The following is a 22,282-nucleotide window of genomic DNA, read 5'->3' on the forward strand; positions in this document are numbered from 1 at the left end:
GCTGCCCAAATCCTGCGATTACAGGTGTGAACCACCATATCCTAAGCTTTAGAAAAAGTTGTTGACCCACTTCTTGGATCATGTGGGTCCATTCTCTCCTCCTGCATCATTCTCTTCAGGTTAACTAAATGAGCATGAAAAAAAAAAAAAAACAACTTTCATAGTGCAGGAGAGATAGCTCAGCAGTTAAGAATGCTTACTGCTCTTACAGAGGACCTTGGTTCAGTTCCCAGCACCCATATAGTGACTTACAACTATTTGTAACTACAGTTACAGGGGGTCTACATGAAGGCTAAAGAAACTCTAGTTTCTGTATAAGCAAGCTGTATCAAGCCAGAAATGCAGATAGTCATATCATAGCAAGTAGATAGTCACGGCCATACATTTTGGGTGGGGGCCACTGAGTTAAGGTTACTGGGAACTTATCTTCCAGGGGCTGGAATCAGAGACAAACAGCTTAGCGTGTAGCAAGATGGGTACCTGGCATAAAATGGAGTTCTTATAGAACCCAGGACTACCAGCCCAGGGATGGCACCACCCACAAGGGGACCTCCCCCCCCTCCTTGATCACTAATTGGGAAAATGCCCCACAGCTGGAACTTATGGAGGCATTTCCCCAACTGAAGCTCCTTTCTCTGAGATAACTCCACCTTGTGTCAAGTTGACACACAAAACCAGCCAGTACAAAAGTCACATTTTATTTAGTTTATGTGTTTGTGTGTGTGTATACATGCATGTAACACAGCAGGCTGGAGGAGATGGGAAGATGTGTTTTTTGATTTCTACTGCTGTGCTAAACACTATTACCAAAAACAAGGTGGGGAGAAAAGAATTTATTTGCCTTTGCCTTATATTTCTTTTCTTTTCTTAACAGGGTTTCTCTGTGTAGCTTTGGCTGTTCTGGATCTCAGTCTAAAAACTGGACTGACCTCGAACTCACAGAGATCTGCCTGCCTCTGTCTACTGAGTACTGGGGTTAAAAGCATGCACCATCACCACCACGGACCACCAGGTTTACCTTGTTTTCTTACATGTGTGAGTCGTAGAGTGGGGTTGCTGCGTTGCGTCCTGGCGCCCTCTAATGGTGAAGCTGAGGATAACAGGGAACGTGGCGTGGCAGCGCTAACCTGTTGCTATTCCAGTTTCAGGAGGCTGCTGCTGAGTTGATATCACCCTTTATGGCCTGGACCCTCTCACACCCATCACCAAACAAGAAGATGCCGTACAGAATCGCTTACAGGTCAACCTGATGGAGGCAGTTTTTCAATTGAGGTTCCTTTTTCCAGCATAACTCTAGGAATTAGATAACTCTAGACGAGGTTCTCAGCCTTCCAATGCGCGACCCCCTTAATACAGTTCTTCGTGTGGTGACCACCAACCATAAAATTATTTCACAACGACTTTATAACTTTAGTTTTGCTAATTTTACGAATCGTAATGTAAATATCTGATATACAGGTGGTCTTAGGCTAACCACTGTGAAAGGATCGTTCGGTCTCCAGAGAGGTCGCGACCCACTGGTTGAGAACTGCTGGTCTATCTTGTGTCACGTTAACAAAAATAAATGAGCAGCATAGAAGGCAACACCCTAGAGTCACTTGTGTTCTTCCACCATGAGGGTCTCAGGAATTGAACTCAGATCCTCTGGAGCAATGGGAAGTGCATTTTACCTACTTCACCATTTTGCTGGTCTCACTGTAACCATTTTTAGGAATATGTGTGTTATAAAGTACCTGTGGCCATACCCAGGCATCATCTCTTTTCTGTTATATTTTAAAGATTGATTTTTATTTGGATGTGGTGTGTGTGCGAATGAGTGCAGATGCCCAGGAAGGTCAGATATTGGCTCTCCTGGAGCCAGCTACAGGTGGATTTTGAGCCACCTAGTGTGGGTACGGGAAACTGAACTGAGGGTCCTCTGGAGGAGCAGCCAGCCTTGAGTTCATGTTTTTCCTGCTTCAGTCTCTTGAGTGCTGGAATATTAACAGGCTAGCGCCACCACGCCACTTTCCCTGTGTCGTTATTCTCAACTCTTCACCATTAGAGGACGCCAGATGCAACGCAGCCAACCCTAGTCTCCAACTCATGCGCACTTCACTTGCAGGAAAGCCGCCCGAGGGGCGGGGCGGCCCGGGGCGGGGCGGGAGGCGGAGTCTGCTGCCTGCGCAGGCGCGGGCCGGCTTTGTGACGTCAGGCCGCGCGGCCCGGCCGGGAATCCAGGTGGTAGCTGGTGGAGTCGCCTCCGGAGAGTGACGCGCAGACTCGGCTCCCCCGCGGCCCGCCCTCCTGCCGGCCTCGCCGCGGTCTCCCTTGCTCCCTGAGATCGCTGAGCGCTGAGCAGCGGCCCGGGAGAGGAGGCCTTGGGCGACGGGGCGCGGAGAGGGAGGGCGGGCGGGCAGTGGGGGCGCCGCGGATCTCTATATGGCGACGGCTCTGTCGGGTCTGGCTGTCCGGCTGTCGCGCTCGGCCGCCGCCCGCTCCTATGGGGTCTTCTGCAAGGGGCTGACCCGCACGCTGCTCATCTTCTTTGACTTGGCTTGGCGGCTGCGCATCAACTTTCCTTACCTCTACATCGTGGCTTCCATGATGCTCAACGTGCGCCTGCAGGTAGGTGAGCCGCGCCCTCCGCATCCCTGCCCACCTGGCTCGGCGGGATGCAGGTGCTAAGGGGCTCATGCTATCAGCCTGAGGCTGAGTGTGAACCAAACACCGCGTCCCTCCCACCCCCGTTACCCTACTCTGCATAGAGGATGCTTCAGAAGGTAGGTTCCCACATCTGGGGGTGGGGTCCAAGGAAAGATGACAGGAAGGTCCCTTAGGACGCTTTGTCCTCAAAAATGACAAATTGTTGGCGATCCTGTAGCTGCGAGTTCCTTTGTGAATTCTGGTTCCCCAAACTTTGTGACGGTATATTATATTATCCTTGTACTGTAGGTTGAAAGTTAATGGTGTCTTGACCAATGTTTTCGGTATCTTCTGACCAGGGATTAGAAATGGCGATAGGGATGAAGATGAGAGAGAAAGAGGGAAAACAGATTTAGAGGCCTGCAACAGTTTAGACGTGGACTAACAGCATGCCTGCATCAGCATTCTGGAGGCCTCATTTGCTGAAAATGACTGACATTTCTCTATCTTGAATTTACAAAATGCTTTTTTTTCTAGCGGAGAGGTCTTACGGACCTGAGTGTTCTGTCTCAAAATGTAAGAAAGGCTGCATAGTGAACTTGGATTCTGTTTACACACCTTGGAGTGTCACAGGCTGTGTTGGAAGGAAGGACTTGGCTCCACCCCTGGGAAGCATGTAATCTGACAGAGGTTTTTTGTTGTTGTTTTTGTTTTGTTTTTGGTTTTTTGTGGTTCTGGAAATGAACCCGGTGGGTGCATTGGTTTGCCAGCCCTAACCCCAGCCTTACTGTGCTTATGTTGTTCCCTGGTGTGCAGAGGCGCCAGTTCAGTATAGTGCTACCTAGTTTTTCTGCAGTTGGGTCAAGTTGGAGTGTAATGGACTTGGTGTGTGTAAATGGTCCATGACACAGACCACATGAAATCGGAAGCCAAATATGTTGATCAAAATTGGTTAAAAGGAGTTAAGAAAAACCAAATTTGAGGTCCATATCAGAATCTCTTTACTTTTTTGGGGGGGGGGTGGGGAGGTGTTGTGTGTGTACCACCCTGGTTATGAGGTGCTGCCGGGATCAACTCGGGACTTTGTGAATGTTAGACAAGCATGAGCAGGGCTTGTAGCATCTTAAGTGATATCAGGCCATGGGGCAGAACCGTCAAGCCTTTACAGCAGGTGCCACAAATGAGTGGAGTGCTGGGTGTGGGAAGTGAGATCAACCAGAAAGCCTGTGTTCCTGCCAATTACCTACCTGTAGAAACATGGCTCCAGTGTCTCTGCCAGATCTGGTAACCACCTCCGAGAGAAATCAGACTTGAGAAATCAGACTTCCTGATTTGTGAACATCAAGTTAGCTCAGAGTTTTCAAAAAGGAAACAAAACAAAACAAAAAACAAAAACAAAAACAAAAAACCTTTGGTGATGAAGCAAAAGTTGTCTGCAGTCTGTGTTGGACCCATCCAGTCCCACTTTGGAATCTGGTGTCCAGTTTTACATATGATTTGTATTTGGCTAGAAAATTACATGAGGGCTGCAGAGATGGCTCAGTGGTTAAGAGCATTGACTGCTCTTTTGAAGGTCATGAGTTCAAATCCCAGCAACCACATGGTAGCTCACAACCAACCGTAATGAGAAACAAATAAAAAAACCTATGGGCCAGAGCAAGTGGGGGCCGGAGTGAGGAGGAGAAAGTGAAGGGGGGGGGGAAAGAAGAAAGGAAAGAAAGAGAGAAAGAAAGAAAATTACATGAAAGACTACAAGAGCTTACTTAATACAAAATGTTATATCTTGGATTGCTGTGTTCTGTAACATTAAAAACAAGCAAACAGACAAAAAACAAACAAACAACGGGGCTAGGGCTGTAGCTCAGGAGGTGGAGTGCTTGCCTAGTATGCACAGAGTCCTGGGTTTAGTCTCCAGTATTGCATAAACTAGGTACAGTGATCCATGTCTATAATCCTAGCATTTGAAGGGTGGAGGTAAGAGACTCAGCCCCAGGCTCACCTTTGGCTATGTCTCGAGACCCTATCTAAAGAGACAAAACCCCTAAAATGTCCTCATGTGTTCAATTCTCTGTGTACCCTTCTCGAGTCTAGGCTATTCTAATTGCTAGCCTGAAATTTTGTGTATTCTGTTTTACACTAGTCAATTAGAGGCATCGTGTGTGTGTGTGTGTGTGTGTGTGTGTGTGTGTGTGTGTGTGTAAAATGTGTATGATATATATTATGTGTATGTATGGATCTATGTGTGATTATCTGCAGGTGGTGGTGGAAGAGGAATAGGAGGAAGAGGAGGAGGAGGAGGAGGAAGAGGCGGAGGCGGCAGCCAGAAGATTCTGGTCACTGGATCCTCTGGAGCTGGAGTTGCAGGCAGTTGTGAACTGCTTGAGTCCAGGTCTCTGCAAGAACAGCAAGCACCCTTAACAGCTGAGCCATCTCTCTGGCTCCCTAGAGAAGTCTTCTGAACATATCTGTCATGTCTTGGCATCCTTAAACAGGACCACAGCATGCCCATGCCTAGCCTTCTCATGTGTGGATATGACTTCCACTCACCCCTCGCCCAGCTTGCACCAAGATGACTGAGTAGGCTTTGTCAGGGACTCCTCCTCTTTACAAAATTTACATTCATTCACTCTCTTCCTGCGCCTAGGTATGGCGAGTGTCTTCCTTGGCGGGGACATTCTCACAGTTTAGTTCTTTTGGAGGGAACTTTTGTAATGGAGCACAGCTTTCTTCCCTGCAAGAGTGGTGAAGGCTCATGGTATTTATAAGCAATAAACGGGCAGATTCCATTCCCGGTGTTTTCCTAATGCGCATCTGTTTGTAGGACAGTGAGATCATCTCTGGAAAGGTGATTCAAATCCATATTTCATAATGGGGAGTGTGCACTGTGCTGAAGGAAGGCAAATGCATTTGGGAGGAGGGAAACAGATCTGTAATAACAGTGGTGTGAGCTGTGAGTTAGTGCAGGCCCACCGATAGCAAGGGCAGCTGTGGGCTCCAGATCAAGTTAGGATTCAGGTAGAACCTGTTTTAGAGAATTTGGAGAACCAGACATGGACTCTCTTAATTCTGGATCAAGTGGGCCCAGGCAGAGGGTAAGATAGCCTCTCCAAGAGCTTGGGGAGAGTTGGTTTGTTTTTCTTTTGAGACAAGGTCTCACTGTACAACCCTGGCTAGCTTGGAACTCTGAAATTCCCTATGGAGACCAGGCTGACCTTAAATTCAGAGACCTGCCTTCCTTTTCCTTATGGCACATGCTGGAATTAAAGACATGAACCACTGCCTAGCCAGAGCAGGGTTTTCTAAAGCCCCTGTAAGGGTTTCAGGCTTGATCCTGGACCTAGTCAAATGCAGCCTGTCCATCCTCTGGGAGGGAGGGAGGGGCTCTGGGAAAGTGCTATACTGAAAATTCTTATATCTGATGCTTAAGTTCCCCTGAAGGCTTTAGGACTTTTGTCCCTTTGTGAACAATATCTAACTGAACTTGTTTAGGGTTTAGTTCTGATTTTGAGTAAAAGGAAGAATAATGAGAAGCAGTCTGACTAAAGGGGACACTTCAGTAGCTCACAGCCTTTTTCCCTCCAGCATATCGTTCCCTTCCTCTGTTCAGGGGAACTGGAATGAGTTTAAAGGGTTGGGTCCTGTGGGACTTGATTACCCGGGTGTTTAAATCTCCTGTTCCTAGGGCCTGTGGCAGTGCTGGGCATGGCTTCCAAGGCCTGTGCACACTGAAGATTAACTCTCCCACAGAGCTGCATCCCTAGCCCAGCAGTGAGGCATTTTAGCCATACTAACGAGCTCTTTAATCTGAAAGATGATCGAACAAGAGAATGGATGTAAAAGGGATTTGTAGACTCAGAAGAGTTGTAATTTTAACGTTCTGTGACTGGAGAGTCAGCTCAGCAGTTAAGAGCACTTGCTGTTCTCGCAGAGGATCTGGGTTCCTTCCCAACACCCACAAGATGGCTCACGACCATCTGTAGCTTCAGTTCCAGCTCTCTAGGGACCAGGCGGGCTTGTGACACACAAGCCTGCAAAGCAGTCATGCTCACAAGCCAGAACAGATCTACAGCAAAACACTTCATTTTATTATTATTATTATTATTATTAGATATTTTCTTTATTTACATTTCAAATGCTATCCCAAAAGTTCCCTATACCCTCCTCCCGCCCTGCTCCCCTACCCACCCACTCCCACTTCTTGGCCCTGGCATTCCCCTGTACTGGGGCATATAAAGTTTACCAAGGGGCCTCTCTTCCCAATGATGGCCGACTAGGCCATGTTCTGCTACATATGCAGCTAGAGACATGAGCTCTGGGGGTATTGGTTAGTTCATATTATTGTTCCACCTATAGGGTTGCAGACCCCTTCAGCTCCTTGGGTGCTTTCTCTAGCTTCTCCATTGGGGGCCCTGGGTTCCACCCTATAGATGACTGTGAGGATCCACTTCTGTATTTGCCAGGCACTGGCATAGCCTCATACGAGACAGCTATATCAGAGTCCCTTCAGCAAAATCTTGCAGGCATATGCAATAGTGTCTGGGTTTGGTGGCTGATTATGGGATGGATCCCCGGGTGGGGTAGTCTCTGGATAGTCCATCCTTTTGTCTTAGCTCCAAACTTCGTAACTCCTTTCACGGGTATTTTGTTCCCTATTCTAAGGAGGAATGAAGTATCCACACATTGGTCTTCCTTCTTCTTGAATTTCTTGAAGACACTTCATTTTTAATTTCTGTGTATGAATGTATCGTCTGCATATATGTGCACCACACTTGACCCTGGTGTCTTTGGAGGCCGGAAGAGGGCACCGGATCCCTTAGACTTACAGAGCGTTGTGAGCTGCCATGTGGGTCCTGGGAATCAAACCCTGGTCCTCTAGAAGAGCAGCAGCCAGTGCCCCTATCTGCTGAGTCATCTCTCCAGCCCACAAATAAGTCTTTAAAAATAAACAGCTGTTTGTGGCCAGTGAGATGCTTAAAGGTGCTTGCCACCAACTCTGGCAACCTGAATTGGAGCCCTCAAACCCACACAGTCAAAGGAAAGAGCCTCTTTTGAGGATTGTCTATGACGACTGGAGTGACCGCGTGCATCTACTCTATACACAGATAAGCACACGTAGCAAAAATGTTTCTAAAAGTATTGTCTGCAGACAAGTCATGGTGTCTGTGTGTTTAAATTCTTGATTGAGCTGCCTCCTTGCCAGTCTGTGGTCAGTGTGGACAACACAGTGACAGAACCCCTGTCCCAAGATAGAGAAAAGGGGTTAGAGGGGAGCTGGCTGCTGTTGGAGGGGGCTGGAGCTTAGTGGCTCCCAGCCACTGTAATTCCTGTTCCAGGGAATCTCTCAAGCTCTTCTGGCCTCTGAGGGCACCCCACACCCAATTAAAAATAACAAAGTCTTACAAATTGAAGCCAGGCAATCTCTGCAAGTTCAAGGCCAGCCTGGTCTAGGTAGTGAGTTCTAGATCAGCCAGGGTTACACAGTTTCTCTGTCTCAAATAAAAAAGAAAGAAAAATAAAGTGCTGTTTTTTTTTTTTAAATTCACTTTACACCCTAATACACTTTACACAGCCCCTTGCTCCTCTCCTCCCAGTCCCACTCCCACAAACTCCTCCCCCATTGCCCCTTCCGCTTCTTGAGAAGGGAAGCCCCACTTGGGTACCACCCCACCCAGGAGCATCTAGTGCCAGCAAGTCTAGGCACATCCTCTCCCACTGAGGCCTGCTTTTAAACAAGCCTCAATCATCTGAGGTTACTAGCACTCCACTTTTTCATACGCCATGGAAATTTCATACAGATATAAAAAGTGAGAATCTATCCCAATCACTAGAGACAGTAAAAGCTCTCCGGGCGGGCCATAGCGGCACACACCTGTAATCCCAGCACTTGGAAAGTAGAAGCTGGAGGATCTGGAGTTCAAAGCCAGCCTGGACTATATGATACCTTGTCCTTCCCCAACCAGCAAGAAAGAAAAGCCAGGTGTTGGTGGCACACACCTTTGGCTGATGGATCTCTGAGTTTGAGCCCAACCTGGTCTACAGAGTGAGTTTCAGGACAGCCAGGGCTACACAGAGAAACCCTGTCTTGAAAAAAACCAAAGTGAACCCACAGACATAGTATCATGAATACCTTCTGGACAAGCCGCACCTACAACCCTTTGCTTACACAGCCCATGAGAAACATGGACTGGAGCGTCTTAGCCCCAGGTCATCCAAAGAGAAGGCCTGTAAAGAACAGAGAAGAGATGTGGCAAACACAGACGGTTATCACAGCAGGAGACCTCGCTTCACCTGCAGCTGCTTTCTCCCTGGCCGCCCTGTGCTCAGCAAGGTGCTGAGCCTGTCTTAGCTTTCTATGCTCTTAACTGCCCTCCCCCCACCCCCCATTTAAGGTTTGGAGACAAGGTTTCTCCCCTGGCTGTCTAGGAACTGGCTCTGTAGACCAGGCTGGCCTTGAACTCGAGATCTGCCTGCTTCTGCCCCAGATTAAAAGCACGCACCACCACCCACCCAGCCGGGGCCTGGACCCACTCTCCCACTGAGCTCCATCCCTGGTTTCTGGCTCTAGTTTCTGCTTTCTACTATATCTCTGTGTGTGAGCACGTGTGTATATATGTGTGTGTGTGCGCGCGCGCGTGCACGTGGGATGTCATAATGCATGTGTGGCGGTCGGAGCACTACCTGCAGGAGTTTGTCTCTGACAGTGTGGGTCCTGGGGCTCGGACTCTAGTGATGAGGCAGGAAGCGCATTTCCCCACTGAGCTGGCTCACGGGCCAAGCCGCTCTCTCTCCTCTCTGAACCTGTTCAACTCTATAGCTCCGTGGGTCTTGTGCCGCCTCACCACTTGGACATCTTTTCTCCCCTTGTACTTAATGAGTTTTTGCTTTACCAGTGTCTTAGTCAGGGTTTTTATTCCTGCATAAACATCATGCAGGAATCCATGACCAAGAAGCAAGTTGGGGAGGAAAGGGTTTATTCGGCTTACACTTCCATGCTGCTGTTCATCACCAAAGGAAGTCAGGACTGGAACTCAAGCAGGTCAGGGAGCAGGAGCTGATGCAGAGGTCATGGAGGGATGTTACTTACTGGCTTGCCTCACCTGGCTTGCTCAGCCTGCTCTCTTATAGAACCCAAGACTACCAGCCCAGAGATGGTCCCACCCACAAGGAGCCTTTCCCCCTTGATCACTAATTGAGAAAATGCCTTACAGTTGGATCTCATGGAGGCATTTCCTCAACTGAAGCTCCTTTCTCTGTGATAACTCCAGCTGTGTCAAGTTGACACAAAACTAGCCAGTACACCGGGCATCATGCTACAGGCCTGGAATCCTAGCAGGTAGAGATGCCGAGGGAGGAAGCATCCTGCAAACTAGGTGCAGTGGTACAAGCTTATGACTTAGGGGCCGGCCGGAGGCAGGAGGATGGGGATCTCAGAGTCACCCTCAGCTAGAGTGAGTTTGAGGCCGGTCTGGGTTACCTGAAACCGCATCTCAAAAGGCAAAAGCATCATGGCAGCTAAGTGTAGAACCCAGGGACATTAAAACCTTTCCATATTGGGCAGTTGTCACCACCCATCCTCAGAGCTTCCCCATCACATGGAAATCTCTCAGGTCTTCTAAGTGGGGAGGAGAGTTGGCTGGCATTCTGATAAGACTGGGAAGACCTCATTGATAAAAGGACACTTGAGCAAAACCTTGGCAGAGGTGAGGTCTATGACCACATTGATGTCTGGCCGGAGGAGTGGAGTGTGGACAGGGCGAGCTGTCACAGGACCCACATCTGGGGCAATCCCAGAACAGCAGGGAGCTAGCTGCAGGCTGGGACAGCGAGCCCGGAAGAGAGCGGGAGATTGGTGCAAAGGGCGTAGGGACAGCTCCTCTTGGTTTTTCTTGGTTATTGTAGTTGTGTGTGTGGGTTAGAGGATGGTTTGTCTGAATCAGTTCTCGCTCTGTAACATTGGTCTTGGGGATCAAATTTGGGTTATCAGGCTTGGCCTGGTATCAGGAAACGTTCCTTGCCTAACTTGCTGAGCCATCCTGCTTGGCCCAGCACCTACATTCTTTTTTATTTTTGAAATGTGTCTGTGTGTTTATGCAGGTGTATCTGGAGGCCAGAAAAGATGTGGGCTCCTCCGGAGCTGGAGTTACAGGTGTTAGTGACTACCTGGTGTGGGTGCTGGGAACAGAACTTAGGTCCGTTTCAAGAGCAGCAAACACTCCTAGCCTCCAACGGCTCCCCGGCCTCTTTCCTGTATTCCCTCCCGACTTGCTTGGTTGTTTTGAGACAGTCTCATCAGGCTGACGTAGAACTCCTTTTACCCCAAGTCCTTCTGCCTCATCTTTCTGAACACTGGGATTATAGGCTTGTACCACCATGGCAGGCTCCCTTGACTTGTTTCTGAGAGAGTTCTAGAAATCATTGTGTGTGGTTCGGGCAGGTGTTACAGTGTACAGATTTGGGGCTGTGGTATTGGTGAGAACCAACAGCAGAGATTGTCCTGTGACCTTGACACGTGCACTCACTCACATGTGTATCCGTCACACACAGAACAGCTGTTTGAAAGCATGTGAGCTCACTCTAGTTATACTAATGTTAAAAGCTAGTTATCCTATCTAAGGTGATAGGAACAAATGAGCTTCAAAGTGCTTGCTTTCCTTGTGGGGCTACCCTGTGTGTCCTGGGCTCTGGGCTCCGGGCTCCAGCCCCGGTGTGCCTGTACCTGGGGAAAGAAGAGCCAGTTTCTTCACCTGATAGTTTTGTGAGATGCAATTAAATTTGAGGAAATATGAACTCATTCTACATGCAAAAAAACAAAAACAAAAACCAAAACGAATGGAGGAGAAGCTAAGGATGTAGGCCAGTGGTCAGATGTTAGCTTAGCATGGATGATGAGGTCCTAGGTCCATCTCTAACACGTTCAAGAACTGAAGAAAACATTTATTGGTAAATTAATTTGGTAAAGGATTAATACCCTAAATACAGAAAGATTTTTTACAATTAAAAATAAATAAATAAAATACAAACCCCAAGTAGCCCAATCCAGTCATTGGCAGAGTGTTGGAGTAGAGGTTTGTCTGAGAAGATAGACAGATGGCCAGCATGTCCTTGAGACTGGACTGTAGAAGAAAGCGCACCACTCAGGAGCAGTGGGAGGCCACGTCACACCTGTCGGGATGGCTGTTGTCAGGGCAGTGGTGGGAGGAGGGGTTGCAGGAGCAGATGTTGCAGTGGCTGTCCTCTGTCGTTTTGTGCTGCTGGGTGGGAGTCTGGTGGTTCTTCACACAGTTGAACATGGACTTAACGCACAGTCTAGTAAGTCTACCTGAGAGGTTTGAAAACGGTTTAAAGTCCGGGACTCCAGTCTTAATACACAGTGGCCCAAAGACAGCAGCATCAAGTCTGTGGACAGGTGAGTGGATGAGTAGATGAAAATGGGCACTGGGAATGTGGCCTGGCTGGAAGAGGCTTTGTCTAGCATGCCCTGAGCCCTAGGCTTCATCCCTAGGACATCATACAACCAAGGCAAGGTGTCCTAGGCCTGTAGTCCCAGGAGTTCAAGGTCACCTTCAGCTAGATAGCCATTTGAGATCAGCCTATTTGAGACCTTGTCTCCAAGATAGACAGACAGACAGACAGACAGGGCGATAGGTAGAGAGACAGGGAAGGAAGGAAGGACAGTCCTAGGAAGCCCTGCAGACCTTTGCCCCTTCTCCAAGTGTGAGCACTAGCACTTGGCTGGCCCCAGTTTCTTCCACCAGTGTGCTTTTCCACTGCTGGATCCCACTTGGAATCTATTAATAGCTGCCATTTCTCCAGATAATCTCCAGTTGGCGGCTGGACCTTTGGGTTGTTGTCACTGTCTCACTGAGTAATGTTGCTGTGGGCATTTGTGTGCACATTCGTGTGTGTGTGTGTGTGTGTGTGTGTGTGTGTGTGTGTATGAGTGTGTGTGTGTGAATGTGTGTGTGTATGAGTGTGTGTGTGTGTGTGCGTGTGCGTGTATGAGTGTGTGTGTGTATGTGTATGTGTGTGTGTGAGTGTGTGTGTGTGTATGAGTGTGTGTGTGTGTGTGTGTGTATGAGTGTGTGTGTGCTTGTACCCAAGTGCACATTAAGATGTTATCTCACTGAGCTGGAAGCCTGCTCTTTCAGCAGCTGCTGGGGATTTTGTCTCCATCCTGGAGATGCTGGGGTTACAGGTGCTGCCGTGGTCACCTTTTTTTGAGTGTGTGTTTGTTTTAAATGTGGGGGATTTGAACTCAGGTCCTCGTGCTAGCTCAGGAAGTGCTGTTACCCACCCAGACATCTTCCCAGCCTGAGTGGGTTTCCCAACTCCCATTCCCTACCCCGACCCTGACTTTATATCCAGGCTGTTCTAAAACTTCATGTATCTTCACAGAACTTGAACCCAGAATGGTCCTCTTGCCACACACCTTGAGACACCAGCCACCCATACCTAGGGCTACGTAAGACCCTGCTTTAACTTTCCTCTCAAAATACGTATGGAGGGGCGCATGCACAGAGGTCTGAGACACTCTGTAGGAGTAAACAGGGTTTTAGCCTCTCGGAGTTTGGCTTTGCCTGTGGGCCATACTTGTTTGTTTACTTCTGAGGGAAGGGCGTTTGAGACAGTTCACTGTGTAGTCTAGGCTGACCTATTTGGGACAGGAGCTCCTTGTGTAGTCCAGGCTGGCCTTGAGCTAGAAATTTTTTTCCCCTTATCATCCCAAGTGCTGGGATTCCAGGTCTGTACTACCATGCACACCCTGAAAATTGTTTTTAAAAACTTATCTCTAATCTTTGTGTAGGTGTGAGTGCCCACACATGTGTCTGGGGCCCTCAGAGGCCAGAGGAGAGCGTCAGGTTCTCTGAACTGGAGTTACGGGAGCTTGGAATCAGCCGTGTGGTGCTGAGTTCTCGCCCCAGTCCTGTGCAAGAGCAGCCAGTGCGCTTAACCGCTGGATCCTCTCTCCACACCCCTGACATTTTTCTTTTTTGAGTCAAAGTTTAATAATCTTTTTTTAATGCTTGGTGTTTGCTGTCACTAGAAAGTCCTTCCCAACCCCCAGGGCGTGAGGGATTCACAATATTCTGGTGCCTACTTCGTATGTCTTTGAGCTAGAGTCTTACCATATAGTCCATTGCTGATCTCCAGCTCGAGAGCCTCTTTGCCTTGGCCTCCTCCATACCTGGATTATAGTCATATAGCACCTCACTTGGCTCATTTCAACTTGGGGTGTGTGTGTATGTGTGTGTGTATGTTGTTGTTGTTCAGCTTGGGGTGTGGTGTGTGTGTATGTGTGTATGTTGTTGTTGTTGATGTTGAAATCAATGAAAGCCTTAACCAGGTTCGTGGTGCACACCAGCACTTGGGAAACAGAGGCAGATAGATTTATTTCATTGAGTTCAAGCAAGGGTAGCCTTTTCTACAGAGTGAATTCTAGGCTGCAAGGGCTACATGATGAGATCCTGGTCTCAAAAACAAAACAAAACAAAACAACCAAGTCAGCTAAGAGCCTTTTGCATACCAGAGTACTCGCTCTAGGGCTGGTGAGATGGCTCAGTGGGTTAGAGCACCCGACTGCTCTTCCAAAGGTCCGGAGTTCAAATCCCACAACCATCCATTAAGGAGATCTGACTCCCTCTTCTGGAGTGTCTGAAGACAGCTACAGTGTACTTACACATAATAAATAAATAAATCTAAAAAAAAAAAAAAAAAAGGTCCAACATATTTAAAAAAAAAAAAAAACAACACAACAGAGTACTCGCTCTACCATCGGGCTGTATCTCCTGTCCCTCCATATTTATTTTGAGAGGAGGGTTAGAGACAGGGTCTGGGTAACCCTAAGGTGGCCTTAGACTTCCTGAAAAGCTGAGGATGACCTTGAACTCATGACCCTCCTCTCTCTGCTCTTCCTGAGTACTGAGAGTACGGCACGCACGGCCACACCAGGTCCACTCTAACTTTTGAAGGCAGTGCATGTGGAGGCCAAGGACAACCTCCAGGGCCTCCTTAGGTGCTGCCCTCTTGGTTCTTAAGAGAGTCTCCCTCACTGGCCTGAACTGTGCAGTAGGCTAGGCTGGCCAGCAAGACTCTCAGATCTGCCTGTCTCTACCTTCCTGGTGCTGGAAGAAAAGCCTCCTTCCCATGGATTGTGGAACTGGAATCGATGTCTTTCTAGCCCTTATTTTCATCTTAATTTGAAAATGTTATTTGTGGGTATGTATGTGTGCCCACAGGGTTCATGAGAAGGCATTGGATCCCTGGGTGCTGGGAATTGAACTCGCTGCCCACTGAGATGCACTGTCTGTTGAGGGTCCTTTTCTGCTCTTCACTTTACCAAACCTCCCAGCCACCTTTCGTTTGTCCCGAGACACTTGCCAACCCTGATACAAAAGCTGCCACTGCTGCTGGAGAGCACGCTCCGTGCTTTCCCTCACGGAGCCCACAGCACGACACAAGGATGCCCAGCTCCTCCTGAGCTGGGTGGAGCCTCTCTTCATTGAAGGTGCTTTTGAGCAGATATGTTACCAGGAGACAAGGCGTGGCTGGAGGGCACAGCTGGTGTGATGCAGAGATGCTTGTCTGGTCAGAAGAAACTCGGTGACGTGTTCTGTGTGGTCATGAGTCAGCTTCATTCAGAAGGGTGGTGTTGGCACCTTTCCTCATCCTCCCTAGTAATTTCCTCCAGCCTGAGCCTCTAGTCAGGGCCCACTTACCCATGCTGCACCCCTGCAGGCGGGTTGTCTAGAGTGTGCTCGAGCTGTCACTGAGGCCCACTGCCCTACTCACTGTGACTCCTCCCTGTCCCCTTAGGAGCAGCCTTGCTAATTTGCTTTGGAAAGTATTGGGAGCAGGGTATTTTTAGGTTACAAAGCAATGGTAGTCTGGACTGTCAGGTGCCTGGGGCCATTAATAGCCTGGGTTAGGGAAGGTGAGGAGACAGGCTTCCGGCAGGGCGGCAGCTGCTAACTGGGTCAGGCCTATTGTCATCGAGCAGGTCGGCTGCCTCACACGGGGAAGGACTGGGGTGGAAGATGCCGGCCCCAGATTGCCCTGGGGATTTTGGACAAAGCAGGGAGCTTTCTCCCACTCCTCGGTTACATTGTGAGCTAGGAACATCTTCAGCAGGGGTGGAGGGAGCAGGTGTGGAGGAACTGACTCCCAGTACTTGGAAATCAGCTCATCTCTCTCACATTCTGCTGGGCAGGGTGGTTTGCCATAAGTTAACAGCATTGATTCTTTTGTAGACCTGACGTGCGCTTGGGAGCTTCATAAGACTAGGCTAGCCCAAGGGCACTGATGATCTATATCTTATGTGTACTTGATTTGTATACTTATCTGATTGAGTCAGGGTCTCAGTGTAGCACAGGCTGGCTCAGACTCACTATGTAGCCAAGGATGGCCTTGAACTTATGATCCTCTTTCTCCATCTTGTTTGGAATTCAGGGCGACCTATGGCAGTGGACAGAGCTTCTCGCTGTCTGGCTCCTGTGCAGCTCTGTGGCCCCACTCTGCAAGGACCTGGTGTTTGGTGATATTTTGCATGTGTGTGACTGTTTTACTAACCCTCTGTCACAGAATTCTCATTTGATTATCTTTTCCAGGTTCACATTGAGATCCACTGAAGGCCATCCTTGACTGATAGGCCTCACCCCGACTCCCTGCATCAAAGGGCACAGAGCATGAAGGCTGGGAGAGGGACCCTGGGTGTCTGCCTGGCCAAACAGTCACAAGGAGGTGACCCGGACAAACTAGCATGTGGCCTTAAGAAAAGAAGTCAGAAGAGGAACCCCAGCCCATCAGTTGTGCCTTCTTGGACAGACCAGCCTGTAGCAGATAGCCATGGAAAGTCACGGGCCACGGGGGCAGCAGCCTCAGAAATGAAGCATGGTCAGAGCAAGGCCAGCCTCCTGCATCATGGTGGCTTCAAAGTGCTTCAGTCTCTGAAGGGATCAGTGGGGAGGAGTTCAGCCCCAGCAGCCTCCCTCGGCAAGGCTGTGGCTCTGTCCCCTGCTCCTTCAGAAGAGCAACTAGCCGGGATGTCCCATGGCATCGGGGATGCACTAGGAAGTGACTGGCCAGGAAGAGAGCCCAGAGCCACAGACAACCGTGGACAGTACCTCAAAGGAGAGTCCTGGGTGTCAGGACGGCCAGGCCATCCAAAACTGAGGGAAGTGGGATTCCTAAGAGGTGAACCACCAAGTGCTGGCCCCAAGGGGCTAGGCACCTGGTCAGAACTGTCTCACCGATACTTTGAGCTGGGCCAGCTGCCATATGCTTACCCCTATTATAAAGTTCTCCCAGAAGGCGAGCTGAGGTGTGTGTCCCTTGACCGTTTCAATCCCGGGCTTTCAGAGGAAACAGTAGAAGATGAGAAAACTCTCAAGTTCTTCAGATGGTCCGCAGATAGTCGTGGGGTCACTGGCTCTGCAATCTTCCAGATTAGCAAGTCTCTGATGCCATAGTTAAGGTTCAAGCAGAACAAGAAAAATAGCAGATTAACTTTAATAAAGGTTGTCTTGCAGTTTCTTTTGCATTAAGTCTGGCGTATGCTGCAGCCGTTCAGTTCCTGTTGTTTCCTGTGAACCAGACGCACCTCGGTGGTTGATGCAGAGGGGGACGTTTTCGAGCATGTTCTCAATCGTTTCGGAAAGACGCTCAGAACTGGGAACCCCCCCTCCCCCAGGAAAATGATTGATGTGCTCCGTATAAGATCAGACAGGAACCTTTATCACAGAGTTCTAAATCATGGAGACCCATCCTCAAGGGCTAGCGTCCGGATGCCGCCTGCCTCCGCTCACCTCTGGCCATCTGATGGAAGTGGAGGCCTGTAGGCTACGCCTTCCACTTCTTGTAAGCCTTGCTTCAGTCATGAAGAGTCTTGCTTGCCATTTCTGCACTGTACTGACTCGGCCAGAGGTCCCTTCTCACGTGTCCCCCTCCTTCCGCCCGAGTTGCAGTTTTTAATGGAGGCACTTTGGAGAAGTTGCAATATTAAATTGAGGATAATTTACAATTACAGAAGAGTCTGAAGCTTTCCTGCCGACAGAACACAGACAGCAAACGAAGCAATGAAGCATTTTCCTTTATACCGGCCCAGGACTTGTGATTTCTTTTACATTAAGATTTTCTTCCAAAGTGACCCTCCCTCCTTCTGTGGTTTGGTAACTTTAATAAAGGTCATTTAAAGAGTGGACATTTTACAGCCTCCCTACCCAAGACAGAGTTAAAAACAGCCATGGGAGAGTTGGGGGACCCTGACTGTATATGTCATTTATATTGTGTCCTAAATTACTATGCCATGGGCTATTTTAGTGTTTTGGGAAAATAATAAAATCTGTTCTTTAGCATAATAAATATGTTTTATTTTGTGTGTGTGCGTATGTTCTCCTTATCTTTTCGTTAATGTCGTCGTCTTCCTAGGATTTCAGCATCTTTAGCAGTGAGTGAAAGGTTGCTGGTGAAGACTTAAGAATCAGCTCAAAGAAAAAAAAACCTAACACAAAGATGGGTTTGAAGTTTTCCTCCTCCCTCTCCCTCCTCTTCCCTCTCCTCCCTCCTCTTCCTCCCTTTCTCCCTGCTCCCTCCCTCCCTGCCTGAGCTCCTGTCCCCCTCCCTCTCTCCAGGTTATGAAATAGTGCACTATAGCTGGTTAATGTAGCACACTCAGCACACAGGAGACCTGCGGCATGAATCTCGGGCTAGCCTGTGCTGCTGATTCATGAGTTCAGACACAGCCTGGTTTAGGAATTGAGTGCTAGGCCCACTTGGATTACAAAGCAAGTCTGTCTCAGGAAACAGAATAAGGGGCTAGAGACATGGGAACCTGTTTTCTGTTCAAGCTTGACCTGAAGTTGATTCCCAGAACCCACTTAGGACAGCCCAGTGTAGCCAGGACTCGGAATGGTTGTGTGTGTGTGTGTGTGTGTGTGTGTGAGTCCCTAGAGCTTATTGGCCGGCCAATCTAGCCTAGTTGGTAAACTCCAGGCCAGTGAGAGGGCCTGTCAGGAAAGAGATGATGTCTGTGGAGGAGGAGAGTGGCAGCCAAGGCAGATGTGGCCTACACACACCTGCGTGTGAGCCTCTGGGTGTGCAGCGTGCCTGTCAAGCAATCATCTCAGGTTGCATATGGCCACACACTTGTGATCCCAGCACTTGGAAGGCAGAGAAGCAGGAGTGTTAAGAGATGAGGGCTAGCCTGGGCTATATAATGAGACTATCTCAAAATACTAAGAAAGCTGGGCATGGTGGCTCACACCTGTAATCCCAGCATTCAGAAGCAGAACAAAACAAACAAAAATCCAGGCATGTGACTTCAAAGAAGGCCTTTTATATAAACATTTGAGACATAGTACAGAAATATGGTGCTTCAGAACTGGCTGGCTGGTGAACGTCCATAATCCTAGCATGCTTCAAGCAAAACTTATGGGGTGGGGTGTGTGGTTGTTTCATATATGAGTTTGAGGCCAGCCTGAGCTATGTGACAAGGCTATCTCCCCACCTGCCCCCAGATGAAGTTTCCATAGAACATGTAGCTTTACCTGGCCTTGAGCTTGCTGTATTCAGCTGTGGGTGCCCTTCAACTCACCCTTTACTCCCTGAGGGCTGGACTGCAGGCGTGCACCATCCCACCTGTCTGATGTGATGCTGGGGATGAGTCACAAGGTGGCCCGCACGCTAGGCAAGAACTCAATCCGTAGGTTTCTCTGCGGGTCCCCAGCCCCCACGGTTGCTCCTCTGAAGGGCTGAACAATTAAGTGTAGCAACTATGCCAAGTAGAAAGCGCTGGGCTTGTTATTCACATCTGGAAATGGTGATTTCCTTTCTTTAAAACAATTGGGGTGAATGATGAGGCCTTGAAGCCATCGGGGCGGGGGGGGGGGGAGGGTTCACGGCTGTGGAGAGTAACGAGTAAATTAAATGTTCGTGTGTGAATCAGGTTGGTAAAGAGTGCTCAATGGGAAAAGACGCTTCCTAGCCAAAGAACCTGAATTCCCACGGTGGGAGGTGAGAACCAGTTCCTGCCTGTTGTCCTCTGACCTCCATGCACAGATAGTACGTGAATAAATAAATAAACACAGTGGGTGTAGAGAGAACCCACAGTGCAGTTCTGTTATGTGGGGTCAGAGCAATCAGCCTATAAATTTGAGTATCCAAGGATTTACACTTAAGTTGTATAATACATGGCTTGTGCCTATATATAAAATCAAGTCACATAAGAACGATATTTATACACAAGTATTTTTGAAGATCATATGTTATAGATTACATAATATATATAACTTTATCATATTACATATATGCATAATATGTATAAGTGCTCACTCTTCATGCACACCAGAAGAGAGCATCAGATCCCATCACAGATGGTTGTGAGCCACCATGTGGCTACTGAGAATTGAACTTGGGACCTCTGGAAAAGCATCCAGTGCTCTTAACCTCTGAGCCATCTCTCCAGCCCCTCAAGTATTTAACAATTTTTTTTTTGTTGTTGTTGTTAAACATTGGTTTTGTGGATGAGTGTGTGTGTTAAATAGTGCTAATGTGGAAGTCACTATATAATGTGTACATTTGTTACCAGAACTCAAGAGGCCTTTAGTTTGTACTTCAAGCTCAACCTTTCATTAAAGAGCTGTATATTTGTACAGTAAAAATTTGAGCCGGGCGTGGTGGCGCATGCCTTTAATCCCAGCACTTGGGAGGCAGAGGCAGGAGGATTTCTGAGTTCGAGGCCAGCCTGGTCTACAAAGTGAGTTCCAGGACAGCCAGAGCTAGACAGAGACACCCTGTCTCGAAAAACAAAAAAAAAAAACAAAAAAAAAAAATTTGAGGAAGGAAGCCAGGCACATGAGAGATAGAGGCAGGTGGATCTCTGTGAATTTGAGGCCAGTCTGATCTATATAGTTCGAGGCTAGCTTAGACCATATAGTGTCCCTGTCTCTAAATAAATAAATAAATAAATAAATAAATAAATAAATAAATAAATAAATAAATAAATAAATAAAGAGTTTTCTAAAAGAGTTTTCATTACAGGTTGTGTGTGTGTGTGTGTGTGTGTGTGTGTGTGTGTGTGTGTGTGTGTGTGTGTGTGTGTGTACGTGTACATGTACACCCATTGCACAGAGGTAGAGTCCAGAGAACATCCTCTTGTACATATGAACTCGGGCTTGGTGGCAAGCACCGTTACCTGCTGAGTCATTGCACCAGCACAGCTTGTTTTCAAAGTTGTTCAGCAAAGATAAAGCTCATAGGATGGTGAGCTTTAAATTCTTGCTTTATGAAGCTCATTAAGACACCGTGCTTTTGAGGCAGGGTCTCCTATAGTCCAGACTGGGCCCCAACTCCCTATGCCTCCAACAATGGTGACTACAAATCCAGACAGGCATGAGACTCCCTGGGTCTGGAGTTACAGAGTCGTAAGCCTCCAGGTAGGTGCTGTGGCCTGAACTCGGGTCCTCTGGAAGAGCAGCCAGTGCTGCTAACCACTGAGCCAGCTCCCTAAGACCTTAAAACAAACACAACAAAAAAACCTCTGTTGTCTTGGAACTCACTCTGTAGATGAGGTTGGTATATACTTCTCTCTCCCAAGTCCTGGGGTTGAAGGTGCGTGCCAGCACATCCAGCTCGGCATAGTTGTTCAAGGGGTCCCTGGGTAGCACGCAGGAGCCGTTGGGTTCAATCCACAGCAACTCAAATTGTTTTAGAGGATGGGCGTGTGTCCTAGTGGTTTCCTTTCCCAATGTCACACACGCAAAGATGTCAGTAGAAAATCTAACCTGAAGGGGAACTTCCGGGAGCCACAGTGCTTGTGATACCCCTGAAAGGTAGTGTGGATCAAGGAAGGTCCTTCATTTGGAGCTAGGAAGACAAACTTACCGTGTCTGTGCATGCAAGGATCAGACCTGCCAGCAGAGGGAGCCACATGTCCACCTAGGCAAATGAGCTGCTTTCCAAAAGCTTTCTCTTTAAGTGGTTAGTTTATTGAGGTCTCTTTGTCTACCTGTTTCTATCTTCTTCCCTTCCTGCCTCTCGTCTCCCCGCTTCTGTCAAACTATCAAACTCACATTTTATTCATTCATATATATATATATATATATTCATGAATATGAATTCATTCATAATATATATTCATATATATGAATTCTCTCATTCATATATGTATATATATGAATGAGAGAATTTCACATACACATATATACATATATGTATATTCATATATATGTGAAATTATATATATAATATATGAAATCTATCTATATATGAAATATATATAATATATATGAATATATAAAATTTTCATATATATTTCATATATATATATGTGAAATCTCACACACATGTATTCTTTTTCTATACAAACAATATGTAACTCTGACTGACCTGCATACTGAACCCACTGTATAGCCCAGGCTGACCTAGAACTCTTGGCTACCCTGCTTCACCCACCTGGGTAATGGGATTATAAGCATACATCCTCATGTCTGGCTTTTAAAAAATTGTTTTAAAGAGTATTTTGAAGCTGGGTGGTGGTAAGTCCATGTTTTTAATCCCAGCACTTGAAAGACAGAGGCAGGTGATCTCTGTGAGTTCAAGGCCAGCCTAGCCTACAGAGAGAGTTCTATGGATCAGCCCCATGTCTAGGTTTAACTCGCATTTG

General features: G+C 47.8%; 1 protein-coding gene across 2 annotated transcripts; it reads left to right on the forward strand.

Annotated features, from left to right (window-relative positions):
• Nucleotides 1-2,192: 2,192 nt before the first annotated feature.
• On the forward strand, nucleotides 2,193-18,004 carry Fam220a (family with sequence similarity 220, member A). 2 transcript variants are annotated; one of them, NM_026050.3, is made up of 3 exons: nucleotides 2,193-2,607; nucleotides 4,882-5,014; nucleotides 16,230-18,004. In NM_026050.3, the coding sequence occupies exon 3, from the start codon at nucleotides 16,308-16,310 to the stop codon at nucleotides 17,088-17,090; it is 783 nt and encodes a 260-aa protein (NP_080326.2). In that variant the 5' UTR covers nucleotides 2,193-2,607; nucleotides 4,882-5,014; nucleotides 16,230-16,307; the 3' UTR covers nucleotides 17,091-18,004. The 2 variants fall into 2 exon arrangements, with proteins under 2 accessions (NP_080326.2, NP_598464.3); NM_133703.5 differs by lacking the exon at nucleotides 4,882-5,014.
• Nucleotides 18,005-22,282: the final 4,278 nt, after the last annotated feature.

The sequence above is a fragment of the Mus musculus genome, chromosome 5, assembly GCF_000001635.26.
Source record: "Mus musculus strain C57BL/6J chromosome 5, GRCm38.p6 C57BL/6J".
Classification (NCBI taxonomy): Eukaryota; Metazoa; Chordata; class Mammalia; order Rodentia; family Muridae; genus Mus; species Mus musculus.